Consider the following 24896-nt stretch of genomic DNA (forward strand, 5'->3'; position numbering starts at 1 on the left):
GGGAGACCAAGGCAGAGAGGCGAGATTACATTGGGTTTGGACATGTGCAGAGGAGAGATGCTGAGTACATTGGGAGAAGGATGCTAAGGATAGAGCTGCCAGGGAAGAGAAAAAGAGGAAGGCCTAAGAGAAGGTTTATGGATGTGGCGAGAGAGGACATGCAGGTGATGGGTGTAACAGAACAAGATGCAGAGGACAGAAAGATATGGAAGAAGATGATCTGCTGTGGCAACCCCTAATGGGAGCAGCCGAAAGAAGAAGAAGATGATTATGGTACAGTGAGCTGGCACATATGTTTGGAGGCATAGTTAGAATACATCAGTGCCACATGGTCACATTTTGTCATCCAAGTTGTTAAAAGGCAGTTTTACCTACGTTTGCTAAGCCAGCTATATTCAGCCACCATCTCCTTATACGCAGGGTACCTTCCTGCCTCCTAAAAACAAAATAAAAAAAATGTTTAAGCAAAGTTTGATATAAATTATAAAAACAATATGAACTTGCAAGCACAATAAAAAATTGGGGTTGTTTATATAAATAAAAGTTTAAACAATACAAAAAAATTGGCCAATTGCTTCAAAGTCCCTAATCGCTGAGCCATTTCAGTACAAATATAAAGATAATATAAAATATAAAGAGAAGGATTTAATAAATCTGCACTTAAAATTATGAAAAAATAATTCTATCAAAATGTACTTAGAAAAAATTGTTATCTGACTCTCCAGAATTCAATTCAACATTATGGCATTTGCATTTCAAACCCTCTTACATCAGTGATCTCACCCCTGAAGATAAATTGGGGGCCTGAGTCTGCACACAGTGGACAAGGCCAATTGCTTTTTTTTATTTTCAGCTCAAGCTGGAGTACAACTCAAATCTTCAATCATCCTTTACAAGATTTAGATGTTTTTCCATCCCTCACCTGTGTGTGCCCATTCTAAACCAGTCACACACAGGTATTACACAACAGGGGAAGGGCGAACAATACCAGTAGATACAAGGCAACCCAGACAGGAAAGACAGGCATCACATGACACACCAACATTTCGCCCAACCTGCATCAAACACTGTACTATAAATATAACAAACTGACCAAGGGACACCATGTATCTATTATACAGTAATCCCTCCTCCATCGCGGGGGTTGCGTTCCAGAGCCACCCGCGAAATAAGAAAATCCGCGAAGTAGAAAGCATATGTTTATATGGTTATTTTTATATTGTCATGCTTGGGTCACAGATTTGCGCAGAAACACAGGAGGTTGTAGAGAGACAGGAACGTTATTCAAACACTGCAAACAAACATTTGTCTCTTTTTCAAAAGTTTAAACTGTGCTCCATGACAAGACAGAGATGACAGTTCTGTCTCACAATTAAAAGAATGCAAACATATCTTCCTCTTCAAAGGAGTGCGCGTCAGGAGCACAGACTGTCATAAAGACAGAGGAAAGCAAACAAATCAATAGGGCTGTTTGGCTTTTAAGTATGCGAAGCACCGCGGCACAAAGCTGTTGAAGGCGGCAGCTCACACCCCCTCCGTCAGGAGCAGGGAGAGAGAGAGATAGAGAGAGATAGAGACAGATAAAAAAATCAATACGTGCCCTTCGAGCTTTTAAGTATGCGAAGCACCGTGCAGCATGTCGCTTCACTAAGCAGCTGCACAGAAGGTAGCAACGTGAAGATAATCTTTCAGCATTTTTAGACGAGCGTCCGTATCGTCTAGGTGTGCGAACAGCCCCCCTGCTCACACCCTCTACATCAGGATCAGAGAAAGCGCAAGAGAGAGAAAGAGAAAAGTAAGTTGGGTAGCTTCTCAGCCATCTGCCAATAGCGTCCCTTGTATGAAATCAACTGGGCAAACCAACTGAGGAAGCATGTACCAGAAATTAAAAGACCCATTGTCCTCAGAAATCCGCAAACCAGCAAAAAATCCGCGATATATATTTAAATATGCTTACATATAAAATCCGCGAAAGGCGAAGCGCGATATAGCGAGGGATCACTGTACAGCCACATTGAATTCAGGGTTGGACTCTCCAGGATGAAGTTAAGATGGATTCAGAACAGAGTTTGAGACTGGTATGACAGGAGAAATACTCTAATTTTAAAAAAAGCATACAATGTTGCTGTAAATAAAAAGTAACAAAGCAGGAGGAGTGGTGAAGAAGTAAGGAAGTCGGACAGGAGTCTGCATGGCAGCTTTTTCAAAACTAATGGTCATTTTATCTTAGGTTAGAATGATCACTCATTCAAACTTCAGATGGAGTATTCATCTGAAGGAAACAGAAAACACCTCCTAAGTAAACAATCCTGACAAGGTAACATGCTTGTATATACTTTTATGATTAAAGCTTTTGGGACAAGGTGTCCATCAGAGTAGTCAGCCAGTAATCTGTATATAATATTACAGTGCTTAGAACCCAAAGTGCTCCATCTAGCATAAAGGACAGATTGACTGAGGTTGGAAGGAGAGAACATATACACGCCATTAATACATCAGCCAGTCTCCCGAGTCAAGACAAGCAATCTGAAAGACAAGTCACTTCATTCCTTTCCATTTTCTTTTGCTGCTACTCTTCAGTATTCATATGGAAAGTAATGTTCAAGCTTATGGACACTGAAATGAGACAGTATTTTTATTACAATGTTATATCCAAATATTGCTGTTCATTTATCATTTTATTTTATTCATTTCATTTATATATTCTGGATTATTCCACTTCAATATATAGTCATGCCAAAAGTTTTGAGAATAACACAAATATTGGTTTTCACAAAGTTTGCCGCTTCACTGTTTTTGGATATTTTTGTCAGATATTTCTATGGTAAACTGAAGTATAATTACAAGCATTTCATAAGTTTCAAAGGCTTTTATTGACAATTCCATTAAGTTTATGCAAAAAATCAATATTTGAAGTGTTGGCCCTTCTTTTTCAAGACCTCTACAATTCGCCCTGGCATGCAATCAATCAACTTCTGGGTCAAATCCTGACTGATGACAGCCCATTCTTGCATTATCAATGCTTGGAATTTGTCAGAATTTGTGGTTTTTGTTTGTCCATCCACCTCTTGAGGACTGACCACAAGTTCTCAATGAGATTAAGGTCTGGGGAGTTTCCTGGCCATAGACCCAAAATTGCAATGTTTTGTTCCCCGAGCCACTTAGTTATCACTTTTGCCTTATGGCCCGGTGCTCCATCATGCTGGAAAATGCATTGTTCGTCACCAAACTGTTCTTGGATGGTTGGGAGAAGATGCTCTCAGAGGAGGTTTTGGTACCATTGTTTATTCATGACTGTGTACTTGTGCAAAATTGTGAGTGAGCCCACTCCCTTGGCTGAGAAGCAACCCCACACATGAATGGTCTCGGGATGCTTTACTGTTGGCATGACAGGACTGATGGTAGCACTCACCATTTCTTCTCCAGACAACCTTTTTTCCAGATGCCCCAAACAATCAGAAAGTGGATTCATCAGAGACAATGACTTTACCCCAGTAGTCCTCAGCAGTCCAATCTCTGTACCTTTTACAGAATATCAGTCTGTCCCTGAGGTTTACCTTGGGGAGAAGTGGCTTCATTGCTAACTTTCTTGATACCAGGCCATCCTCCAAAAATCTTCACCTCACTGTACGTGCTGATGCACGCACACCTGCTTGCTACCATTCCTGAGTAAGGTCTGCACTGGTGGTGCCCAGATCCCGCAGCTGAATCAACGTTAGGAGACGGGATTAAGTTCCTTTTCATGGCAAAGAGGGACTTTGCAATTAATTGCAATTCATCTGATCACTCTTCATAACATTCTGGAGTATATGCAAATTGTCATAAAAACTGAGGCAGCAAACTTTGTGAAAATTAAGATTTGTGTCATTCTCAAAACCTTTGGCCACGACTGTACATCACTTTTCTTTTACATTTCTATTATCAGCAAATCTTGAGTGATTGAATTAATAAAGTAAATAGTGACTGAGGAGAAACAACAACAACATTTATTTATATAGCACATTTTCATACAAAAAAGTAGCTCAAAGTGCTTAACACCTCAAATAGTGGGCAGCTCAGAAGGGAGTAATGCACCATTTTTTTAAGTGGCTTTAACCAAGTTGTATTAGCTTCCACTGTCTTGGGTACATCTAGGGACCAAAGTGCATCAGCCTTTAGAGTTTAGTGTAGACCTGGGGACCATGGTATGTCAGCATTCAGTGTTTAGGGTACATCTGGAGACAGCTGTGTGAATTGTGCAAGCCCGAACTAGTGAGTCCTTATGTGGAATACTGAGAAGTGACAGGCTGTGCAGGTATCACTCACAATCACAGCCCAACTATGTATGGTCTTTGTGCGCATGTGTTTGCATGTAATTTTCTGAATAAGTGTGTTAAGCCTGGAGTGAGAGAGAACAGACCAATCCATAATGAACCTGGATAGTCCTACTTGCCCCATTGTATTACAGCCTTAAACTCAGTCAAGTGACTGAATTCCTCATTACCACAACACCTGTTTAATTACAGTCCCGACTCCTTGTTAATTAAACTAAATAACTAAATAGAACAAAGAAAGGCAATTAAGGATAAATGAAATAGGACAAAACTAAATAGGGAAAACTGGGAAAAAAGGATGGGGGGGGGGGGCCACCAAACAAGACTACTGAATATTGCAAAACTGTAGTAATGTGCAGATATCGAAACACAAACTATGAAATGACAAACGTGATACTTCTAGTTTCAACTTGAATTGACACCACTAGATTAACTTTTACTATGGCAAAGCTACAGCAGGTTAACAGAACACGTGAAAGTGCAGTTATTGTAGGGCAGGCAGATTAATAAAATGTAAACTGGGATGGACTTTCCTAGAAAGCCTCCACAGACACTTTGGAATGAGTTATGTTAGGATTCAAGCATCCTATGGCAATATAATCAGTCAATTTAAAAGGAGACGTCAAGAATGGATTGGCCTTTTTTGGTCACAAAGTAGAGATAAAAAGAGTTGATAATGTGCTGTGCTGAAACAGAGTGTGAGCAAGTGCAATCATTACAGACAAGTAACAGTGGAATGAAGCAGAACAGGAAGCAGGGCAGTTCATATAGGATTTCAGGCAGGGCAGAAGCTGGATTTTAATGAAACATTAAATATGAACATATAAACGGGGGGATAAACTATGTGCAATTTCCCTTGTTTTACATGATTACAATATTTTTGGTGACAAACAGAAACACCATACATTAAAATAAAAATAAACTGAAATGTCTTTTAAGGCATGATAAACAAGATTGGACAGCAATAGTGTTTACTTACATCACTGCATGAAACAACATAAGTATATTTAAGTTTAAAATCATTAATGTGCCCAGTCAACAACAACAATAATTTATGTCTTCTATAGCCCAAAATTACACAAGAAGTGCTGTTTTTGACAGCCCCTCGAGCCTGCACTTCCTAAGGGGGGGAAAGAAAAAAAAAAAAAAAAACCCTTGTATGGAAAATGGCAAGAAATCTTGGGAAACGCAACTCAGAAGGAGACCTCTTTCCAGGGGAAAATAATACACGCAGAAGAGAACACAAGTAATCCTCTTCACAGATCTAGATGGACTATTACTGCCACCTCAAGAACACAATACAACAGAACAGTACAATAGTGAAATAATACAATAGTGCAAACCAAAAAGCAAAATGCAAGAGCAGATTAAATATCACTTACTAAATACAGAACTGTCACATATGAATATACAAGATTTGTTCAGAGTTCTGGAGCCCTTGGTTAAGAAGTCTCCTCCCTACTATTTGCCATTCTGAGTCAGTGCTAGGCTTGCCAATCTGATGAAAGAACCCTTCTACCCAATGATTCCAGTGCTCCTTTATCTGAGAGGACTTTTCGATAGGCAGGCAAACAACTTGGCAGTAGAGCAATGACACCAAGTGCGACATGCGAGTATGTCATATGCTTCCTGCAGGTGGTTTAAGCACATCTGCAAACGACAGTCTTCTGTGCAGTTGCCTTTGTGGACCCAGTGATAACCGATGACACTTATTTGATGGCCGCAGGCTCTATCACAGAATGGACTGGTGTTGATTGGTGACTGGCTTATGTTGTCACCTAATATTGTGAATGGAGTCTTTAATATCTTCCTGCTGCATTTATATTGGCTGGACTGAGAAAAGATGGCCTGCAATAGGAGTCTGGTACCTGACAGGATGGAAAGCTAAAGCCATCGTACCTCATATTACTGTTGGTTTTCGTCATCAGTGAAAAATCTGGACCCATTCTACCCATATTTATATATGTTGCAAATACAACTTAATTAATGGAATGACTAAGTTATTCAGCAACACTGATTATAACCAGTGGTAATCTAGTAAGGAATAATGCACCAATGCAACTTTCTTTACCTTTAGATTCAAAGCTCCAAACATTTTCTATTCCAGTCATCTAATGCAGAGTCACAAGAAAACAGTGCCTATTGAGTGAAACAACATGAGGTGCATGGTCAGTTCATTGCAGAGCAAACGCGCTTACGCTGGACCAAGTTACAGTTCCCCATTAGGCCGATGCTCACATGTTTTGGAAATTCGAGGAAACCTGTACTGCCAAAAGGAAAGCTCATGCAGAAGGAGGAAGTACATGAAAACTGGGATTAAAACCAAGAAAACTGGAGTGTTGAAGCAGCAGCACTAACCTGTCCATGAAGGTGCCACCAAAGACTGAAATATCTGAGTTGTACTGCACAGAGCTTTCTATGTAGAGTGAACTTGAACTTTAACTTGAATTTTACTGGCAGGCAACAAAGTTGGCTTTACATTCATACACAACAAGCCAAATGCAACTGAATAACACAATATATAATACATGACGCCATCACATTATATCAACATTATATACACTAATGTGCTAAAGTATATTAAAAAAGGTTGACTACTAAAAATACACCAGCTTACAGTTAGGTCCATAAATATTTGGACAGAGACCACTTTTTTCTAATTTTGGTTCTGTACATTACCACAATGAATTTTAAATGAAACAACTCAGATGCAGTTGAAGTGCAGACTTTCAGCTTTAATTCAGTGGGGTGAACAAAACGATTGCATAAAAATGTGAGGCAACTAAAGCATTTTTTTAACACAATCCCTTCATTTCAGGGGCTCAAAAGTAATTGGACAAATTAAATAACTGGAAATAAAATGTTCATTTCTAATACTTGGTTGAAAACCCTTTGCTGGCAATGACAGCCTGAAGTCTTGAACTCATGGACATCACCAGATGCTGGGTTTCCTCCTCTTTAATGCTCTGCCAGGCCTTTACTGCAGCGGCTTTCAGTTGCTGTTTGTTTGTGGGCCTTTCTGTCTGAAGTTTAATCTTCAACAAGTGAAATGCATGCTCAGTTGGGTTAAGATCAGGTAACTGACTTGGCCATTTAAGAATTTTCCACTTCTTTGCTTTAATAAACTCCTGGGTTGCTTTGGCTGTATGTTTTGGTTTCATTGTCCATCTGTATCATGAAACGCCGCCCAATCAATTTGACTGCATTTAGCTGGATTTGAGAAGACAGTATGTCTCTGAACACCTCACAATTCATTCGGCTGCTTCTGTCGTGTGTCACATCATCAACAAACACTAGTGTCCCAGTGCCACTGGCAGCCATGCACACCCAAGCCATCACACTGCCTCCACCGTGTTTTACAGATGATGTGGTATGCTTTGGATAATGAGCTGTTCCATGCCTTCTCCATACTTTTTTCTTGCCATCATTCTGGTAGAGGTTGATCTTGGTTTCATCTGTCCAAAGAATGTTTTTCCAAAACTGCGCTGGCTTTTTTAGATGTTCTTTAGCAAAGTCCAATCTAGCCTTTCTATTCTTGTGGCTTGCACCTTGCAGTGTACCCTCTGTATTTACTTTCATGCAGTCTTCTCTTTATGGTAGACTTGGATATCGATACGCCTACCCCCTGGAGAGTGTTGTTCACTTGGTTGGCTGTTGTGAAGGGGTTTCTCTTCACCATGGAAATGATTCTGTGATCATCCACCACTGTTGTCTTCCGTGGACGTCCAGGTCTTTTTGTGTTGCCGAGTTCACCAGTTCTTGCTTTCTTTCTCAGGATGTACCAAACTGTACATTTTGCCACTCATAATATTGTAGCAATTTCTCGGATGGGTTTTTTTCTGTTTTCACAGCTTAAGGATGGCTTCTTTGACCTGCTTGGAGAGCTCCTTTGACCGCATGTTGTCTGTTCACAGCAAAATCTTCCACATGCGAGCACCACACCTCAAATCAACTCCAGGCCTTTTATCTGCTTAATTGATAATGACATAACGACGGACTTGCCCACACCTGCCCATGAAGTAGCCTTTGAGTCAATTGTCCAATTACTTTTGAGCCCCTGAAATGAAGGGATTGTGTTAAAAAATGCTTTCGTTGCCTCACATTTTTATGCAATCATTTTGTTCGCCCCACTGAATTAAAGCTGAAAGTCTGCACTTCAACTGCATCTGAGTTGTTTCATTTAAAATTCATTGTGGTAATGTACAGAACAAAATTAGAAAAAAGTTGTCTCTGTGCAAATATTTATGGACCTAACTGTAAGTGTGTTATTTTTATTCAGCTCATTTTTAAGAGGTTGGCAGACTACGTGCGTGTCTGTTGTGAGGGATGGACCCTACTCCCTTGTCTGGCCAGGGGGCCTTTATAATGGAAGGACAGTGAGGGAGCTGCAATATTCCCTTTCCTCACCAGGACATGGAAACAGAAGGACACTGCAGTAACAATTACGCCGATGCTGGCATCCCAGCAGCCCTGGAGGGTAATTTGATTGTGCCTGGGAGGCTGGAAAGACAGGGCAGTGGGCGGCTGCCTGCTATAAGCAGAGCGTACCTGTATACACTGGGCAGCAACATCCTGTCAGACAAGCCCAAATATGGATAATCGCAGGGTAGCCACATAGGACCACAACTCCCATGCTACTCTGCAAGTATCCATATTGGGGCTTGCCAGACAGCATGCTGGGTTCTGTGGGGGCCACTATGGGGAGCTTTGGATATTGATGATAGGACGACATGTGTGGTGTGGTCCCTTCAGCCTGGAAGTGCTCCCAAGAGGCGACTGATTGTGAACCAGAAATACCCTTGAGTTGGGTGTTAAAAGAAAGCCCTCCACTTGGCTCAGGGAGTCAGAGTTGGGAGAGCTCACGGTAAAGCTCACCTGAAAGGTGTGGAGGACTTAAAGAGAAGAAAATAGTCACTGTTACTTTGAAAGAAAATGGGTCATTAATGAAGCCATGTAATAAGGTAATTTGTTTAATAAAAGACTGTTTTATTCTGGGACTGCACCTATAGCAATTGTGCCAAGAGTTGGGGCTTTGGGGGCCATACTGTATTTCTGTTTCTGTGCATAAAAAAAAAAAAAAAAACAAAAAAAAAAAAACAAACATGATAATACATTATTACGAAAAGTAAAATGGCTCTCTCCTCCCCTCTAGTTTCATTCTTATTTGCCAGGCCAGTACCTGTCATAAACCCGGGGTTACTGGTCAGTGAAGTGGCACAGATGTTGTTCCTTGGTTCAGCAGAGGTGAACTCAGCACAACTAAGACCAAGCTCTGTGCTGTCCACTTCTGACAAACAAGCAAAATATGACATTCAGAATCAGATAACCCGATCTGCATGGCTTCTGAATAATGCACACAGCCTAGTATTTTTTCACAATGAAACTCTAGCTGAGATGTGTAAAGTGAGTAATGTAAGATTGTCACGGCTAAATGCCATCTGTCTCTTTAATTATGCCTCTCTTCTCCCTGGCTTAATGAAGGCATCTTTTGTGTGGTCTGCAAACGACATCCACTAATGCATGGTAACACTTAAGCAAAGCATTTGTTGTGTTGCTTTGACAGCTAAAATCAGAAATCATGCATTGTAGTCACATGGCTGTTTTACCCAAAAAGAGGTCTTCTAATTTGTGCACACCAACATGCTTTCTTGACTGCGTACCCACCAGGTTAAAATAAAAAATAAAGTGCGTCACTGAATTTTGAAAAGATGTTACTCTTAAACAGGAGTGACTCTATCCATAGTATCTATTTTCTGAATATACTGTTTTCCTACAGGGTCATGGGAACCAAAGCCTGCCTGCCTGCCTGCCTTCAAAGGGCCAAGTGCAAGGCAGGAAAGCAAATGCTAGTTTACCACAAAGCACAAGGTCCTAAAGAGATTCACCAGTTAATCAGTGTTATTTTCATTAATGAAAACTGAAATGAATATGTCATTAATGAAAAAAATAATCATTTTGTGAACTAAAACTAAAATAAAAATGAGAAAATAAAAACAAAAATAAAAAACATTTGTAATTTTATTTTTAACCATACTTTGTGCATTGGTGGCACAGTGGGTAGTGCTGCTGCCTCGCAGCCTCGTTTCCCGGGTCCTCTCTGCATGGAGTTTGCATGTTCTCCCCGTGTCTGCATGGGTTTCCTTTGGGTGAACCGGTTTCCTCCCACAGTCCAAAGACATGCAGGTTAGGTGCATTGGTGATTCTAAATTGTCCCTAGTGTGTGTGTGTGTGTGTGTGGGCGCGTGCGTGCTCTGCGGTGGGCTGGCGCCCTGCCCGGGGTTTGTTTCCTGCATTGCGCCCTGTGTTGGCTGGGATTGGCTCCAGCAGACCCCCCGTGACCCTGTAATTAGGAAATAGCGGGTTGAATAATGGATGGACTTTGTGCATTATGTACATGCAAGTATGCAGTTTCTTGTATTTTTATTATTATCTTATTTAAAACCGCACAATTGTAAATTTGGTTAGGAACGAGCATTTATTCATGTGTGTCTGCAAGTACCCATTGCTGCTGGCATCTGGATCTGTGGATTTCATTGATCTTTTAGTCCATATGTCAGCTCTCCTTTGTAGAACTGAAAGCGAACACCAAAGCCTTATTACCTGTCAATGACTTATTCAAAAGATTTCATTGGCCATAATTGACCATCAGTCACAGATGCCCCATTGATACCGAATGGCAGACAACTTTCACTAAACTTCGATGAAAACGCACTTAAATTTAAACACACCACACGTAAATACAGGTAGTTTGTAAATTGGAGTTATGGAGAATTTGTCAAGTTCAAACAACTACTCCACACTTCAAATTCAGTCAGTATTTAAAAGGGGGAAAAAATGCCATCTTTGTATGCTAAAGAAGGTAGGAATTCCAGCAATTTAATTTTACTTGCCACACATATTGCTTGTGTATTGATGGTACCTTTGTAGTGACAGATTGACTGCACACTTCACATCTGCTTAATGTTATTAACCATGCCGATGTGACTCGTATACGTTTAGTTTTAATCAGGTTATTAGCACTGATGTTTTAATGTGGGCAGTGAAGTGTTGCAGAGTGCATTCCTGTCACATTATTGTGATGAACTCTCTATGTTGAATGCTTTGTGACTAACAGAAGGATGGACTGCAATAATCGTTAATATATTTACAACACAGAATGATACAGTACTGCAAAGGTTTTAAACAGGGGATCTCTGTCTGAGTGTTTACTTTGCAGCACTATGGTGGTCTAGCAAACAAATATCCACTGAATGTTCGTCCAGCGTTTGGCTGTAAAACTAATAATCCATTCTTATTCCATTATTTGTTCCTCATCCTAACTGTTGTGGTGATTGTAACATCAACACTTACATTCCTTTTAAGTACAGTAATCCCTCGCTATATCGCGCTTCGACTTTCGCGGCTTCACTCTATCGCGGATTTTATATGTAAGCATATTTAAATATATATTGCAGATTTTTTGCTGGTTTGCGGATTTCTGTGGACAATGGATCTTTTAATTTCTGGTACATGCTTCCTCAGTTGGTTTGTCCAGTTGATTTCATACAAGGGACGCTATTGGCAGATGGCTGAGAAGCTACCCAACCAGAGCGCGTATTACGTATTAAATAAAACTCAAATATATTGTGAGCACGGGGGCTGTTCGCACCCCTAGAGGACACGGCCGCTCCTCAAAGAACGCTGAAAGATTACCATCACAGTGCTCCCTTCTTTGCTGGGCTTACATGTGGCTGCTTTGCAAGCGATATGCTTCCCGCATGGTGCTTCGCATACTTAAAAGATCAAACAGCACGTATTGATTTTTGATTGTTTGCTTTCCTCTCTCTCGCTCTGACGGAGGGGGTGTGAGCAGAGGGGCTGTTCGCATACTGGCCTAGAGGATACGGACGCTCCTCTAAAAAATGCTGAAAAATGCTTGCTCCCTTCCTTGCAGCTACTTTATGCGGCGGTGCTTCGCATACTTAAAAGCCAAACAGACCTATTGATTTCTGACTGTTTGCTTTTTTTCTCTCTCTCTCTGCTCCTGATGCGCACTCCTTTGAAGAGGAAGATATCTTTGCATTCTTTTAATTGTGAGACGGAACTGTCATCTCTGTCTTGTCATGGAGCACAGTTTAAACTTTTGAAAAAGAGACAAGTGTTTGTTTGCAGTGTTTGAATAACGTTCCTGTCTCTCTACAACCTCCTGTGTTTCTGTGCAAATCTGTGACCCAAGCATGACAATATAAAAATAACCATATAAACATATGGTTTCTACTTCGCGGATTTTCACCTTTCGCGGGGGGGTCTGGAAAGCAACCCCCGCGATGGAGGAGGGATTACTGTATACAAAAATTGTGTTATTTATTAATGGTTTTCCTAACTTTTTTCATTCTTCTTTCTTAATCTAACATAGAACTTTGACCTTTAAATATGTATTAATGTTTGATAATAGTTTGTATCCAGTGTAATTATTGTCATCTTTGGTTTTATTTCTTTTGTATTCCTTTGACTATTTGTGAAGATGTTTGAGCATTAGAAAGGTGCTATATAAAAAGAAATGTGTTATTATCATCATCATCATTATTATTACATAGTGCCATGAGCTTTGATTGCTAACCTTGTCAGTGTCTGTATGGAGTTTGCATGTTCTCCATATGTGTATGTTGGCTGAATGTGTGTAACTGCAGATATTGTTTTATAGCAGTATATTCAAACTGCGAGATTAAGCACTGTCAACTGCCAAAAATCTGTTTTACAATCTTCAAGGTTAGGTTCACAGGGAGCTTCCCAGGTTTTGTATGTTGCTGATTAAATAAATGATCTGAGAAATTGCTATAACAGATGTTCATTATTTAATGTAAACTGTATGCTTGCAGAAATGCAGTATATACACATGGAAAAACTTTAATTTCTATTTCTGCTATTATGGTTATTAACACAGTTTAATTCCCTGAATAAAATACACTTTCAAAGTTTGGAAATGGGTAGATGACATATAATCAGCATCAGGATATATCAAAAACAGATAAAACAGTATACATGTATGGTGATCTTACTGCTCAAAAAAGGAGTCTCAAAAATAAAAAAATATTTGTTTGAAATTAAATAACCATTTGCTTAAACTTGTTGCAGGCTAAAGTAACAAATGACATCAGAGCACACTTGTTATTTGACTCTTACATTGTCTGATTATACCTGAAGCCTCAAACTGTTAGACAATAAAACTGTATTATTAACTTGACTGGTACAACATGAATGATGTACAATTTCACAACTATAAAGAAAACTGTAATTACATGTGCAAAATTATGTACATTGGACATTTTTGGTGAATTATACAAACTTTAAATATGTAATAAAAACAAAGTTAACTGCTGAAAAAGTAAAACTAAATTAAAAAAAGAATGAAAAACAAATTAGAAAATGGTAAAAACACACAAAAAAAATCAAAGAAATAAAAACTATTAAAAAATATCTTAAAACTAGAAAAAAACACTGCAGTTAGCCTAAAGAGCATGTCACTGATTTGTGGAAAGAAAAATACGAGTGCCTGGAGAACGTACAAACTCAGCACACACAGCAACCAGATCTGTAATCAAACTCACACCGAGGCTATAGACCAGCAGTGGTAACCTCTGTGCCACTCTGTTCACTTCTTACCATTCATCTATTTTAAGGCCATTTGAAATAATGACAAGAATTGTAACAAGTAGTATTTAACAGGAGACTAGCATTTTGGGCCTCTGGTTAATGTACTGAATTGGAAAATTATAAGGTTGTTACTCCAGTATCAAACCCACTGACTGAAAAACTCTCCCATGTGATCTTTGGTTTCAATCTGATCAACAATGCAGAAGGAAACGCAGAGGAATGGCGATGCCTTTGGATTTGATCTCCATTTTATGCTGTTCCCCTGTATATTTGATTATACACACAGTTTGCTTCACACTTGTTTTATCAGCTTTGACTTTAGAAAAATCTTGAAATAAAACATCTGCCCATTAGTGTAATAATGCAATACCTCAAGTTACAAGATATCTCTGAAATTCGTTCCACTAAAGTTAATGTTAGTTTAAACACTGCACAAGCCAACTCCTGGGGATAAACACTGGCATTAGCCATCTGCTTGATGGGGAGATTGGTCTTGTTAGTGAAGAACTGCATGAAGGAGATAATCTTTGTTGAATGTCTCTTTATCACCCTGAATAGTCCCTTCACCTGTTAATTGCAAAAATATGGAAACCTATTTCTAAGTCTTACTCTGGATAAAAGGCACCAGCTAAACAATTAAACTATCGCAGACAGATGGTATTCCAGTATTTTGGACGGGAAGATCTTATTATGGATTACTGACTCCATTTCCTCATGCAGAAAGGAACCTGTTGAGACAACAGCCTTCTTGCCACCTCTGAGAAACAAGAGCAAGAGTAAGACTACCTGCCAAAAAGATTGAAAGTTGTTGATCATTACTTAAGTTATGTAGAACCTTGCAGGTGAGCACTGGGGGAAGCTGGAGTACACCGTGAAACAACAATCGTATAGCAGGCATGAGGTAAGGGGCGCTAGGTCATCAAGGGACACACTGAGACATATCCATGTTTTTTCTGGCCCCACTTCATTTTGTTATGTGTTGTGAGAACTGTAGCCAAACCAGATGGAATTGAACTAAAGGCACAAAACAACAATGAATAAAGCAAATTAGGCCAGTTTAGGTTGGCATCCATCTTTGGACACTGGAGACAATCTGGACTTCTTTCAGGGAAGTAAATGTAACATGGGTGGAATACATAAGATACATGAGGTAAGATGCATATCTGCTGCTCCTCCATATTGCCCTTAACTTTGACCTTTTGATTTACACTTCAGTTGTATGAGGATTTAGACACTACTGGCAATTTAACCTTCAGTCTGCCTTCAGGCAGGCACTTTAACTTAAGCAAGCGTAGACACAGCTAAGAGTGAAAATTGGTCGCCTTCATAGTTAAACAGAAATTAAGGGTATTGCAGAATGTTTCCAAGGTGCTGTTTTGAACCACACTTGGTAAGCTGTTCCTTTTTACATCCTATATAGTTTGCTTTACAAAGAGATTTTTTCTCAACGTGTCTGTGAAATGTAACCTTAGCCAGCATCCATATGCACCCTGTTTTGTTTTTGAACAGTTCATTTAAGAATAACAGATAGTATCCACTAATGATGCCTGTCACATAATCTCTTAAAATGTTTGTTTTTAACAGAAATGTTTCCGCTCCTTTAATCGTTCCTTACTGTTCATGCCATGCAATGCAACCCGACGTGCATTCTACACAACATAGTACAGTATGTAACTCTGCAAGCCTTTTTGATTTCTTCTGTGTGCAAATAATTACTGAGTTGCAAATATGGTTGCAAGTCTGTCAATGTGCACAAAGAACATTAACAAGAAGTGAAAAGAGGCTAAAGCCATCAATTAAGTGCAACGATAGGGGGAACTGCATTACCACCTATTACAGCGTGACATTCTTGAAAAAGTCTGCACAAGGCGAGTGCCTAACAACTGACAGAGCAGCATAGGGACATTTTGAATAAAATAGAAAGAAAGACTGTCAGAGAGTGTTCTTTTGTTGGCTGACAATATTTACTCAGAAATGATTGCCCAAAACATAAACATCATTCAGAGAAAAAAAAAATCTTAATGTCCACACATAGCACCTTCTGATTTTTATCTGTTTTGATCCCTCCAGGTTACATGACATTGCACTCAACTGCAAAACGTTTTCTTCCTGAAAGTATTCAAAACCTTGTGAACTGCTGACATAAGTGTACTGAGAAGTAGGGAGATTATATTGAGAATTAATGAATTTAATATATCATAAGGATAAACATAATATATTTCTAAATAAAAAGTGGGCAAACTTTTCAAGACCTAGACAACGTTCATTACCCAAAATTATCAACTTGGAAACCCCAACACACAGACAAGAAACTGGAGTTTAGAATATTGAAAAGTATCAGTGAGTTTATAAAGTCCCAGTGCAGATGGAAGCCATAACTTAATATTTTGGAATAATGAAACAGAACTAGGAATATATAGACCATTGAACTGTTAGCTTCAAGAGACCTTAACTAGTTTTGTGATGTTTTTTGAGTGAACTGACAAAATTTAGAATGTTTGCCTTTAATTTTAAAAAGGTTAAATGGGTACATGTCAAGTTCTTAAAAATAAATCTGGAAGAACTATTAGATGTAGACACAGTTAAGGAGCAGTGGTATAGATTTAAAAGTACATAACATTCTGAAACCCTCTTAATCCAAATCTGAAGCAACTGAAAGCCCAGTAAGATCTCCTCAGTTATAAGTGAGGTAGGAAAAAGAAAAAGCAGAGCTCTGTAACAAAGCAGATGAAAAAAAGAGTTTAACTTAACTTAAAACGGCACACCCTGGCTCCCTCACCACCCTGAAAGACCTGCTGTGGACTTGAGAGAATTTGAAACTTCTGGTTAACTAGAACACATAAATGTAACTTTGTGTTCACTCTTATTAACACAGGCCAGTTTATAAAATTTGAAGAGTCAAATGCTTAACCCATCTGTCCTGGGCTGGTCATGTGTCCACTTTATGTATCTTCCTTTCTATCTTTCAGCAATCTATTACTCAATATCCATAGTAAGAAATTTGTCATTAGTGAAGCTGAAAGAGCTGCCACTCCTTAAAGGTTATTTACTCCTACACATTTTTAGTCTTACTTATCACTTTGTAAAGCTTTTTGGATACATCAATCCTGACCGTTTCTCATCTTATCTTATTCTCAAACACAATTAATCTAATTTATTTTGCAGGGGCCTATTCAAACAGCAGTGGGTTCAACACAGGACCCTCTCATGCATACATTTATACTGGGGACAATTTGGAAACACTGATTTAAGTTCACATGCACATTTTTGTAAATGATGAAGGAAAAATTGGAAGAAAATTCAGATGGAAGAATGTGCAAAACACAGACACAGGACTGAACCTCCTGAATCCACTACAGACTTGAGGGACGCCAGTGCCTATCCGAGTAGCATGAAAAGTGGGGCAGCATGCACCCATTGGACCAGACACCAGATTACTGTAAGGCAGGGCTTGGGACAGATTTTTTTTAAAAAAAGCTACAGTATAAAAACTAGTGGGCTGTTTTGTAATGTCTGAAATTATAAATAAATTAATGAATTACTAAATCAGATCTTACTTGAAATTTCCTTTAAAATCTGCTGTTAAAGGAAGCTCCCTCTTTTAACTTGACATTACCTTCACTGTCAACATAACGTGTGTGTGACTCTTGAGCACTTCTACTGCCTGACTGTGGCTGATATCCTCAAAGCTGACACCATTGGCTGCCAACACCTGGTCTCCAACTTTTATTCCATTCTGATCCGCCAGGCCTCCAGGGTCCACTCTAAAAAATAAAAATCCAACACATGTGACTTCAGTCCTCATATCTTGAAAATATTTCACTTTTTTCAATGCTGAGCAAGCTAAGAGTCTCCTCTCTGTGAAAAGTCCCATAAAAGGATAAATAGTTATTGATCAACTAAGGGGAAGCACAGTGGCAGAGTAATTTGTTTGGCTGGCTCAATGCACATGTGACCCCGATATTTGCTTGTGCTTCCACAGTCCAAAGACACACTCCTAGTTCACATGGAATCTTTAAATGTGCTCAGTAAAGTTATGGCTGTATTCATGTGATGGACCAACATTTCAGGATGGGCACATCAATTAGGTAAGCACTTATTTATCTTTGGGGTATGTTTATAAGGGGCAGTTGACAGTCCTTGGGCCTCAAATGCTGTCATGGACTAAAGACACTGCATTTTTTTTCAGCTGCAGTCGCACTCTTTTGTCTGTTGTTAAGAGAAAAAGCTCTCAGATTCTGTCTTCTCCCTCTAACTTGCTGACTTTGCTTCTGACAAATAAAAGTCTGCTCATCATATTTTCTGAGGTCACCATGATAAGTGATTAAGCCCTGTATTGGACTGGCATTCTGGTTTGGATGTTTCTCAACCTGACCCCCGATAACACCATATATAGACTCCAAATTCCCATGCCCCCAAATTGTACTAGGCTGCTTGGACAATTTATGAATGTATATAAAATATGCAATATACTGCAAATGCATGTGTTTTTTTTTATTAACATACCCAGCAGTTCTTATCCGTTCTCACAGCAGTTTGAAAATCATTTAAAATAAAATATTGGAAAACAGTAACAACTTAAAGAAAAAAAAAAATGTTTTGATTGAATTTTCATGTTATGTGTTGTTTGTTGTGAAGACCGACAAAATTGTTTATTCTCATGTTTCCATTCAGAATGGAGATCATAAAAATGATAATAAAATGGGTTTGAATGGGAGTCCGTGGAGGGGCAATACTGAATAGCAGGAAATAATATGAAAATGTCTATAAAAAAAAAAAACTAATTAAAAATCTCAAATTGCTCATGTCAGTTAATCTAAAAATGAGTTTAACAATCATATGTTCAATGTCCAAAAGGCCTAAAACATTGTTAAATACTTCAGAGTACTGTGTGAACAGGAAGTGTGATCACAAAGGGCTGAGCTTCTGAAATGACGATCTGTCTCTCTCCCATACTCCTTGGTCAATATTCCTGTATTCAGTTTAAACTTCCATAAAGTGTTAACCTGGTCCTTTTACTCATGACTTCCTGTTCCTTTCCTCAAATTTCCTTATGTTTTTCAAGTATACAAGCTTAGTGTAATACTGTATACAACATATGTATGGAGCGACTCATGACATCATGGTAATAATATGTAAGATGGCCACTCATGTTGAGCAACCATCCAAACTTTGTGAAAACATGTAAAAGCTTTTGTAAGACTATACACGTGCTTGAGAAAACCAGTAACTGTTTAGTGAAAACTGTCCTTGTTAAGCATTCTTATTTTGGTTTGATTTATGGCTAGTGATTTGGATTTGGTAATGATCTCAAAAAAAAAAAAAATATTGTGGAATCTAGCCTTGCTTTTATTTAAGCAAAATAAATAAAGCGCATACCTTGATAGATGTGTAAACAATCCAGTGACATTCGGTGTTGGAAATGGTTGCCTTCTTCTTGCAAACACAGATGGATACAGCACTCCATATTGGCAAAGGTATCTGCAAGCATTGTACGAGTGATGGCAGCAATTTCCTGTTCAATGTTTCATTGTAATTGTTCCAGTGTAAGAGACTTGTTCTTGTACACTTTTCATTTCAGCGCACACTAAAACATTAAATCTGGTGGGGACAGGTCCAGGAAACAAGGCAGCTATAGTCCCTTTGAAATTACCTGAATGCAGAGAAACGATTCAATTTGTGCCATACTGCGAGCCAACATATGACAGGTTGCCCCATCTTGCTGGAAATAACCTTCACTGATCTCATGGTCATCCATAAGTTTGTACATTTATCCAGGCATACTGTGATCTTTATTTCGTTTGGATTGCTTCACTATTAAGACAGTAATAGATCATAACTCAGGGCACCACCTATTACAATCATCCTGTACAAGGAACCATGTACTAATAAATCGGGAGTTAACATCCATCTGAAGAAAATAGCCCCTAACAAATGTCACTGCTAATCTAAAGTTTATATGAAATATTAATTTATTTTCCACTGCTTATCTGAAGCCGGGTTGCGGGGGAAACAGTCTTAGCAGTGAGACCCATACATTCTTTTCCCCAGCCACACTTGCCAACTCATACTGTGGGATCCCAAGGAGTTCCCAGGCCATGTGGAAGATATAATCCTTCAAGCGAGCCCTGGGTCATTGCCAGGGTCTCCTCCAAACTGGTTGTGCCCATAAAACCTCCACAAGGAGGCATTCGTATCAGATGTCCGAACCACCTCAACTGGCTCCTTTCAATACAGAGCCTAGATGTCTGTGCTTCTAACCCTACCGAGAAGCTTATTTTGGCCACTTGTACTTGCAATCTCATTCTTTCAGTCATTACCCAAAGCTCATGACCATAGTTAAGGGTAGTGACATAGATCCACTGGTAAATAGAGAACTTCGCTTGCCTTCAGACTCTGGTCCTTCATCCCTAGTACAGATAGGTATAGTGACCGTATAACTGCACTCGCTGCCCCAATCCATCTGTCAGTTTCACCATCCCTTTTTCCTTCACTAGTAAGCAAGACCCTGAGGTACTTAAACTCCTCCACTTGAGGCAGCAACTCACCTCCCACTTGGAGAAGACAGTCCAACTTTATCCTACTGAGCACCATGACCTAAGATTTGGAGGTGCTGATTCTCATCCTTGCCACTTCAGCATGCTTTGGGGTGGTTTATGACAGAGTGTGGAGTTCGCAGCCTCACTGAAAATAGTGCTGACGTTTTTCCAAGTACATGGACATAGCTCTTATTGTGATTACACAGGGACGAAACAGCCCCTATTAGGGGCCCTGGAACCCCATACTCTCCCAGAACCCCCCAGAGAATCCCTCAAGGAACATGGTCATATGACAACTCCAAGTCAACAAAACACATTTAGACCAACTAGGTGTTCTCCCATACCCCTCCAGAATCCTCACGAGGGTAAAGAGCTGGTCCACCATTCCATGGGCCACACGGAATCAACATCGCTCCTCGTGGATCTGAGGTTCTATGACTGGGCAGAATCTCCTTTCTTGTAGTCTGGCCACAACTTCTGTGAGCCTGATCGATACTCGCTTTCCTTTGTCCCTCTGAACTCCTCCCACACCTGGATTTTTCCTTAACTTGCCTGCCAAGGCCGCAGTCCTTTAAGACTGTGTGTACTGCTTTTCTGTTAGTGGAGTCTCCTGTGCCAACCATACATGCAAAGTCTCCTTTTTCAGCCTGATGGTACCCCTCACCTCTGGTGTCCACCATTGGGTCCTTGGGTTGCCATCGAGAATCACCCATGGCCTACAGACCACAGCTCTTTCCAGCCGCTTCCACAAAAGAAACTTTGAACAACGCCTATTCAGACTATGTCCCCAGCCTCCCCAGGGATGCAGGAACAGCTCTTTCGGAGGATGGGGTTGAACCGGTTGCTATGGACTGGAGCCTCCTCCAGACAATCCCAGTTCAACCTCACTGCTTGACTGGGCTTTCTAGGTCTGTTCAGGAGTGTCCACCTCCATCTGACCCAACTCTCCACCAGGAGGTGATCAGTTGACAACTCTGTCCCTCTCTTCACCTGAGTGTCCAGAACATATTGGCGCAAATCTGATGGTATGACTATGAAATAGCCTTTAGTACTCTGGTACCAAGTATACTGATGAACCACCTTATGTTCAAACATGGAGTTCGTTATTGACAAACCATGCCTAGTACACAAGTCCTATAACAAACACTGCTCATTCTTAGATCAGGTGAGGCCCTTCCTCCCAATCACACCTCCCCAGATGTCTCCATTACATGTGGACGTTAAACTCTCCTAGAAGAACTATGTAGTCCCCAGCTGGGACCCTTTCCAGAATCCCCTCCAGAGACTCCAAGAAGTCACGATACTCCTACTTGACATTTGTTAGTCGGAGTGCTCCCCTCTGCGACCATCAGCCTCACAAAGGCAACCCTCTTGATCTACAGTACAAAACTCCAACATGGCATCAATCAGACACAGACTCGATAAGCAACCCTCTCCCTCCGACACCTTCCCCCCGGGCAATGCCAGAGTAAAGGAGAGCCCAGCCTCTTTCAATGAATTTGGTTCCAAAACCAAGCGAGTGGGTGGACACAAGCCCAACTATATCTAGTTGGTAGCTTTCCACCTCACCCACAAACTCTGGCTTCTTACCCCCAAGAGAGTTGACATTCCACGTCCCAAGAGTCAGTTTGTGTGTCTGGGTTCCAGGCCTCTGTCTCTGACTGCCACCCAGGTGCCTATTCCTCCTGTAAGTGGTGGGCCCACAGGAGGGCAGTTCCACATTATGATTTCAAGCTGTGCCTGAACAGAACCCATGGTAACCCCATACTGGTTGGGGGTTCTCTTTTTAAATTTATGGGTTTACTTCATTAGGGGCTTTGAATCACTCTTCTTGTCTGACCCTTCACCTGGTTCCCAGGGTCACAGGGGAACTCAAACTTATCCAACACAATAAGGTGGCAATTTCTGGAGAGGTTAATAGCCTTCTGTTTAAATACGAATCTATCCATTCATCAATTGATGAAATTTTCTTTCCATAAAATGGGTTTGCTTTTGTAATAAAGCTTGGAACTAAACAGGCAAGCAGTGAGTGTGATCATGCTGAAATGTCAGAGTACAAAGAGGACTGCAACAGAAATCAAAATTTTGTCTAATATGGGACCACAGACTTACATTTAAGAGACAGATCACAAGTCTGTAACCACAGAGTGCAGAAAAAATTATATGTCAATATTTTCTGAGACTGACAATATGATAATTAGACAATATTTTGCATCCTTTAAAAATGTGTTTGTAAAAGTCTTATTGATCGAACTTGGTCTTGTTAATAGGATATTACTTGTGGCCTACTAATGAGATTAATAAAAACAATAGTTAAGGAAAAGGTCTTATTTACTTAATTAAAACTGTAGTAAAATAAGACAAAAACATTAAAATCACCCATCAAAGTATTACAGAGATCAAACAGTGCAAGTATGAGTTAACCATTTCAAAGTAGCCTACAGGATTTACACAAAAATTGCACTAAGACCAACAAAACTATTTTAAACAGACACTTACCCTTAATAAACTGTTCTGCTGTAAGGTGAATTGTGCAGCACATAAGCAAGAACAAAAATCTAACATACTGTATTATAGTGTAAAAATCCAAAGCTTTGTGCAATACATAACAGAACTTGTTTACAGATGCTATAGTTTTTTCTTCATGTGCAGTATTTGACAAAGATACCAAAAAACCTAAACCTATAACATTTTTAAAACACATTACTAACTTTAAGTTCTGTTCAACATTGCACAAAGATACCAGAAAAAAATAAAACAACTGTAAAATTCTACTGAAGAAACTTAAAGTTGTGTGACAAAAACACCAGTCTGTCCACAGCTTCTGGCTCCAGAGCAGCATGGCTACATGTTACAACATTTCCTCCGGTGCTGAAAGCCTTCTCAGAAGGGTTGCTTGATGCAGGGATGCACAAGCACTTTTCTGCAAGTTTCCCCAATTTGGGGAAATGTGCTTCTTGTGTTTTCCATCACTTGTTTCTTTACATCACTGTCCACCTCTGGTATTATTAAGTAGCTCTTGATCTTTTTTCTTTTTTGGTGGCAGTGTGCAAAGACTCACCTTCTCTGAATTCCTGTGTTTTTTTTTTTTTTAATAAAGATTTTTACTTTTTTGCTCTCTCCCTTGTGTTATAACTTGCTCCAACTTCTGTAGCCATAGAGTGAACTGAAGAAGTTGTGCAGCCTGGGGTAGGACTGTCTTCCTCTATCACCACAGCCATGAGTCCTGTCATAGCTGCTGATGATGAAATCGGCTTTGATCCGGTAATCATTACTGTAGCTGTTTCTGTTTAAATGAACTGTTTAATGTGTTGTTACATCATTACAGTTCGTGAGCTTTGAACCAGGTTAACACCTAAGTGTTAAACAGAAGACAGCAGAAATAAAACCATTTTAAAATGTATAACAACTTAATATTTTCAGCTTACATAACATTTTATGGACTGGTCATTTTGGGAGGAAAACAAAGAAGTGCTTTGGGAGATCTAGTAAATCTCCCCGCAGCGGCAAACATGATAGGATGGGTAGACAAACTCTGAGCTGCCCACATCCAACTATGCAAATGCAGATAACGTTACATGGGTGGATGTCTGAAATACTAACCACGCCCGTGTATGTGCATGCCCCACTCAGCTCTGCACCTTCCTCCCCTGAACTACGTCGCTACCTATGTGCTCTCTTTGAGCATGCGCAGTAGTCTGTTCTGTTAGGTTATACGAGACAGTGAATCTATGGACTCTCCAGGCGTGTTTGATTGTTTTTTTGGGAAGTGAATGACATACTCAATGTCAGCTCACACATTGTTAAAACAACAATCAAGATATTATCATAGACAAATACATATTGCACACTCCTATCTTGGACCTGGACAAAATAAGTGTTTCCCATAAATATATGTTATTCTAATTTCTATTTGCATATGTTGCAATTAAATGAGACCTCAACCCCAAAAAGAATGTGATTTCTACAAGATATGAAAATATTACTAATACATCCTTTCAGACATCAATGTTTTGTTTAATGAAGATAAGTTAGAGCCAGTGTTAAAAATAACAAAATTAAAACATTACGACCTAGCAAAAGGGCATAACTTGAAATAACAGTGTTATTATAGCACAAGGGACAAGCAGAATGATTTGCAAATAGTGTAGAATATCATGCAACTTACTTAGAGATATAAATACCAAGTCCAAACTCTTTCCCTCCTCGGATATTAAATCCTAAGCAGTAATCATCTGATGTGGTATAGAGGTGAACTATTCTCTTCTCCCCACTTTCAGAACTGTTGTCATATGCCAAGCGTCCTTTTTCCTCCACAATTAGCCGCTTCTGAACCAGATCTACCCTAGACAAAGAAAGACAAACCAATTCATAAATCTGGTTAAGGGAACACTCTTTCCCTATTAATGTA

General features: G+C 39.6%; 1 protein-coding gene across 2 annotated transcripts in view; it reads right to left on the reverse strand.

Annotated features, from left to right (window-relative positions):
* The window catches only part of LOC114647182 (PDZ domain-containing protein 7-like), an 82624-nt gene that overhangs the window by 39419 nt on the left and 18309 nt on the right, over positions 1-24896 (reverse strand). For both annotated transcript variants that reach the window (XM_051922448.1, XM_028795753.2), the window contains exons 4-6: positions 24654-24830; positions 17563-17710; positions 376-436 (exon numbers count right to left, since the gene is read on the reverse strand). In XM_051922448.1, the coding sequence (XP_051778408.1) occupies positions 376-436; positions 17563-17710; positions 24654-24830 (386 nt within the window). The remainder of the gene's footprint in view (positions 1-375; positions 437-17562; positions 17711-24653; positions 24831-24896) is intronic.

Source organism: Erpetoichthys calabaricus, chromosome 2, assembly GCF_900747795.2.
Source record: "Erpetoichthys calabaricus chromosome 2, fErpCal1.3, whole genome shotgun sequence".
In the NCBI taxonomy this organism is placed as follows: Eukaryota; Metazoa; Chordata; class Cladistia; order Polypteriformes; family Polypteridae; genus Erpetoichthys; species Erpetoichthys calabaricus.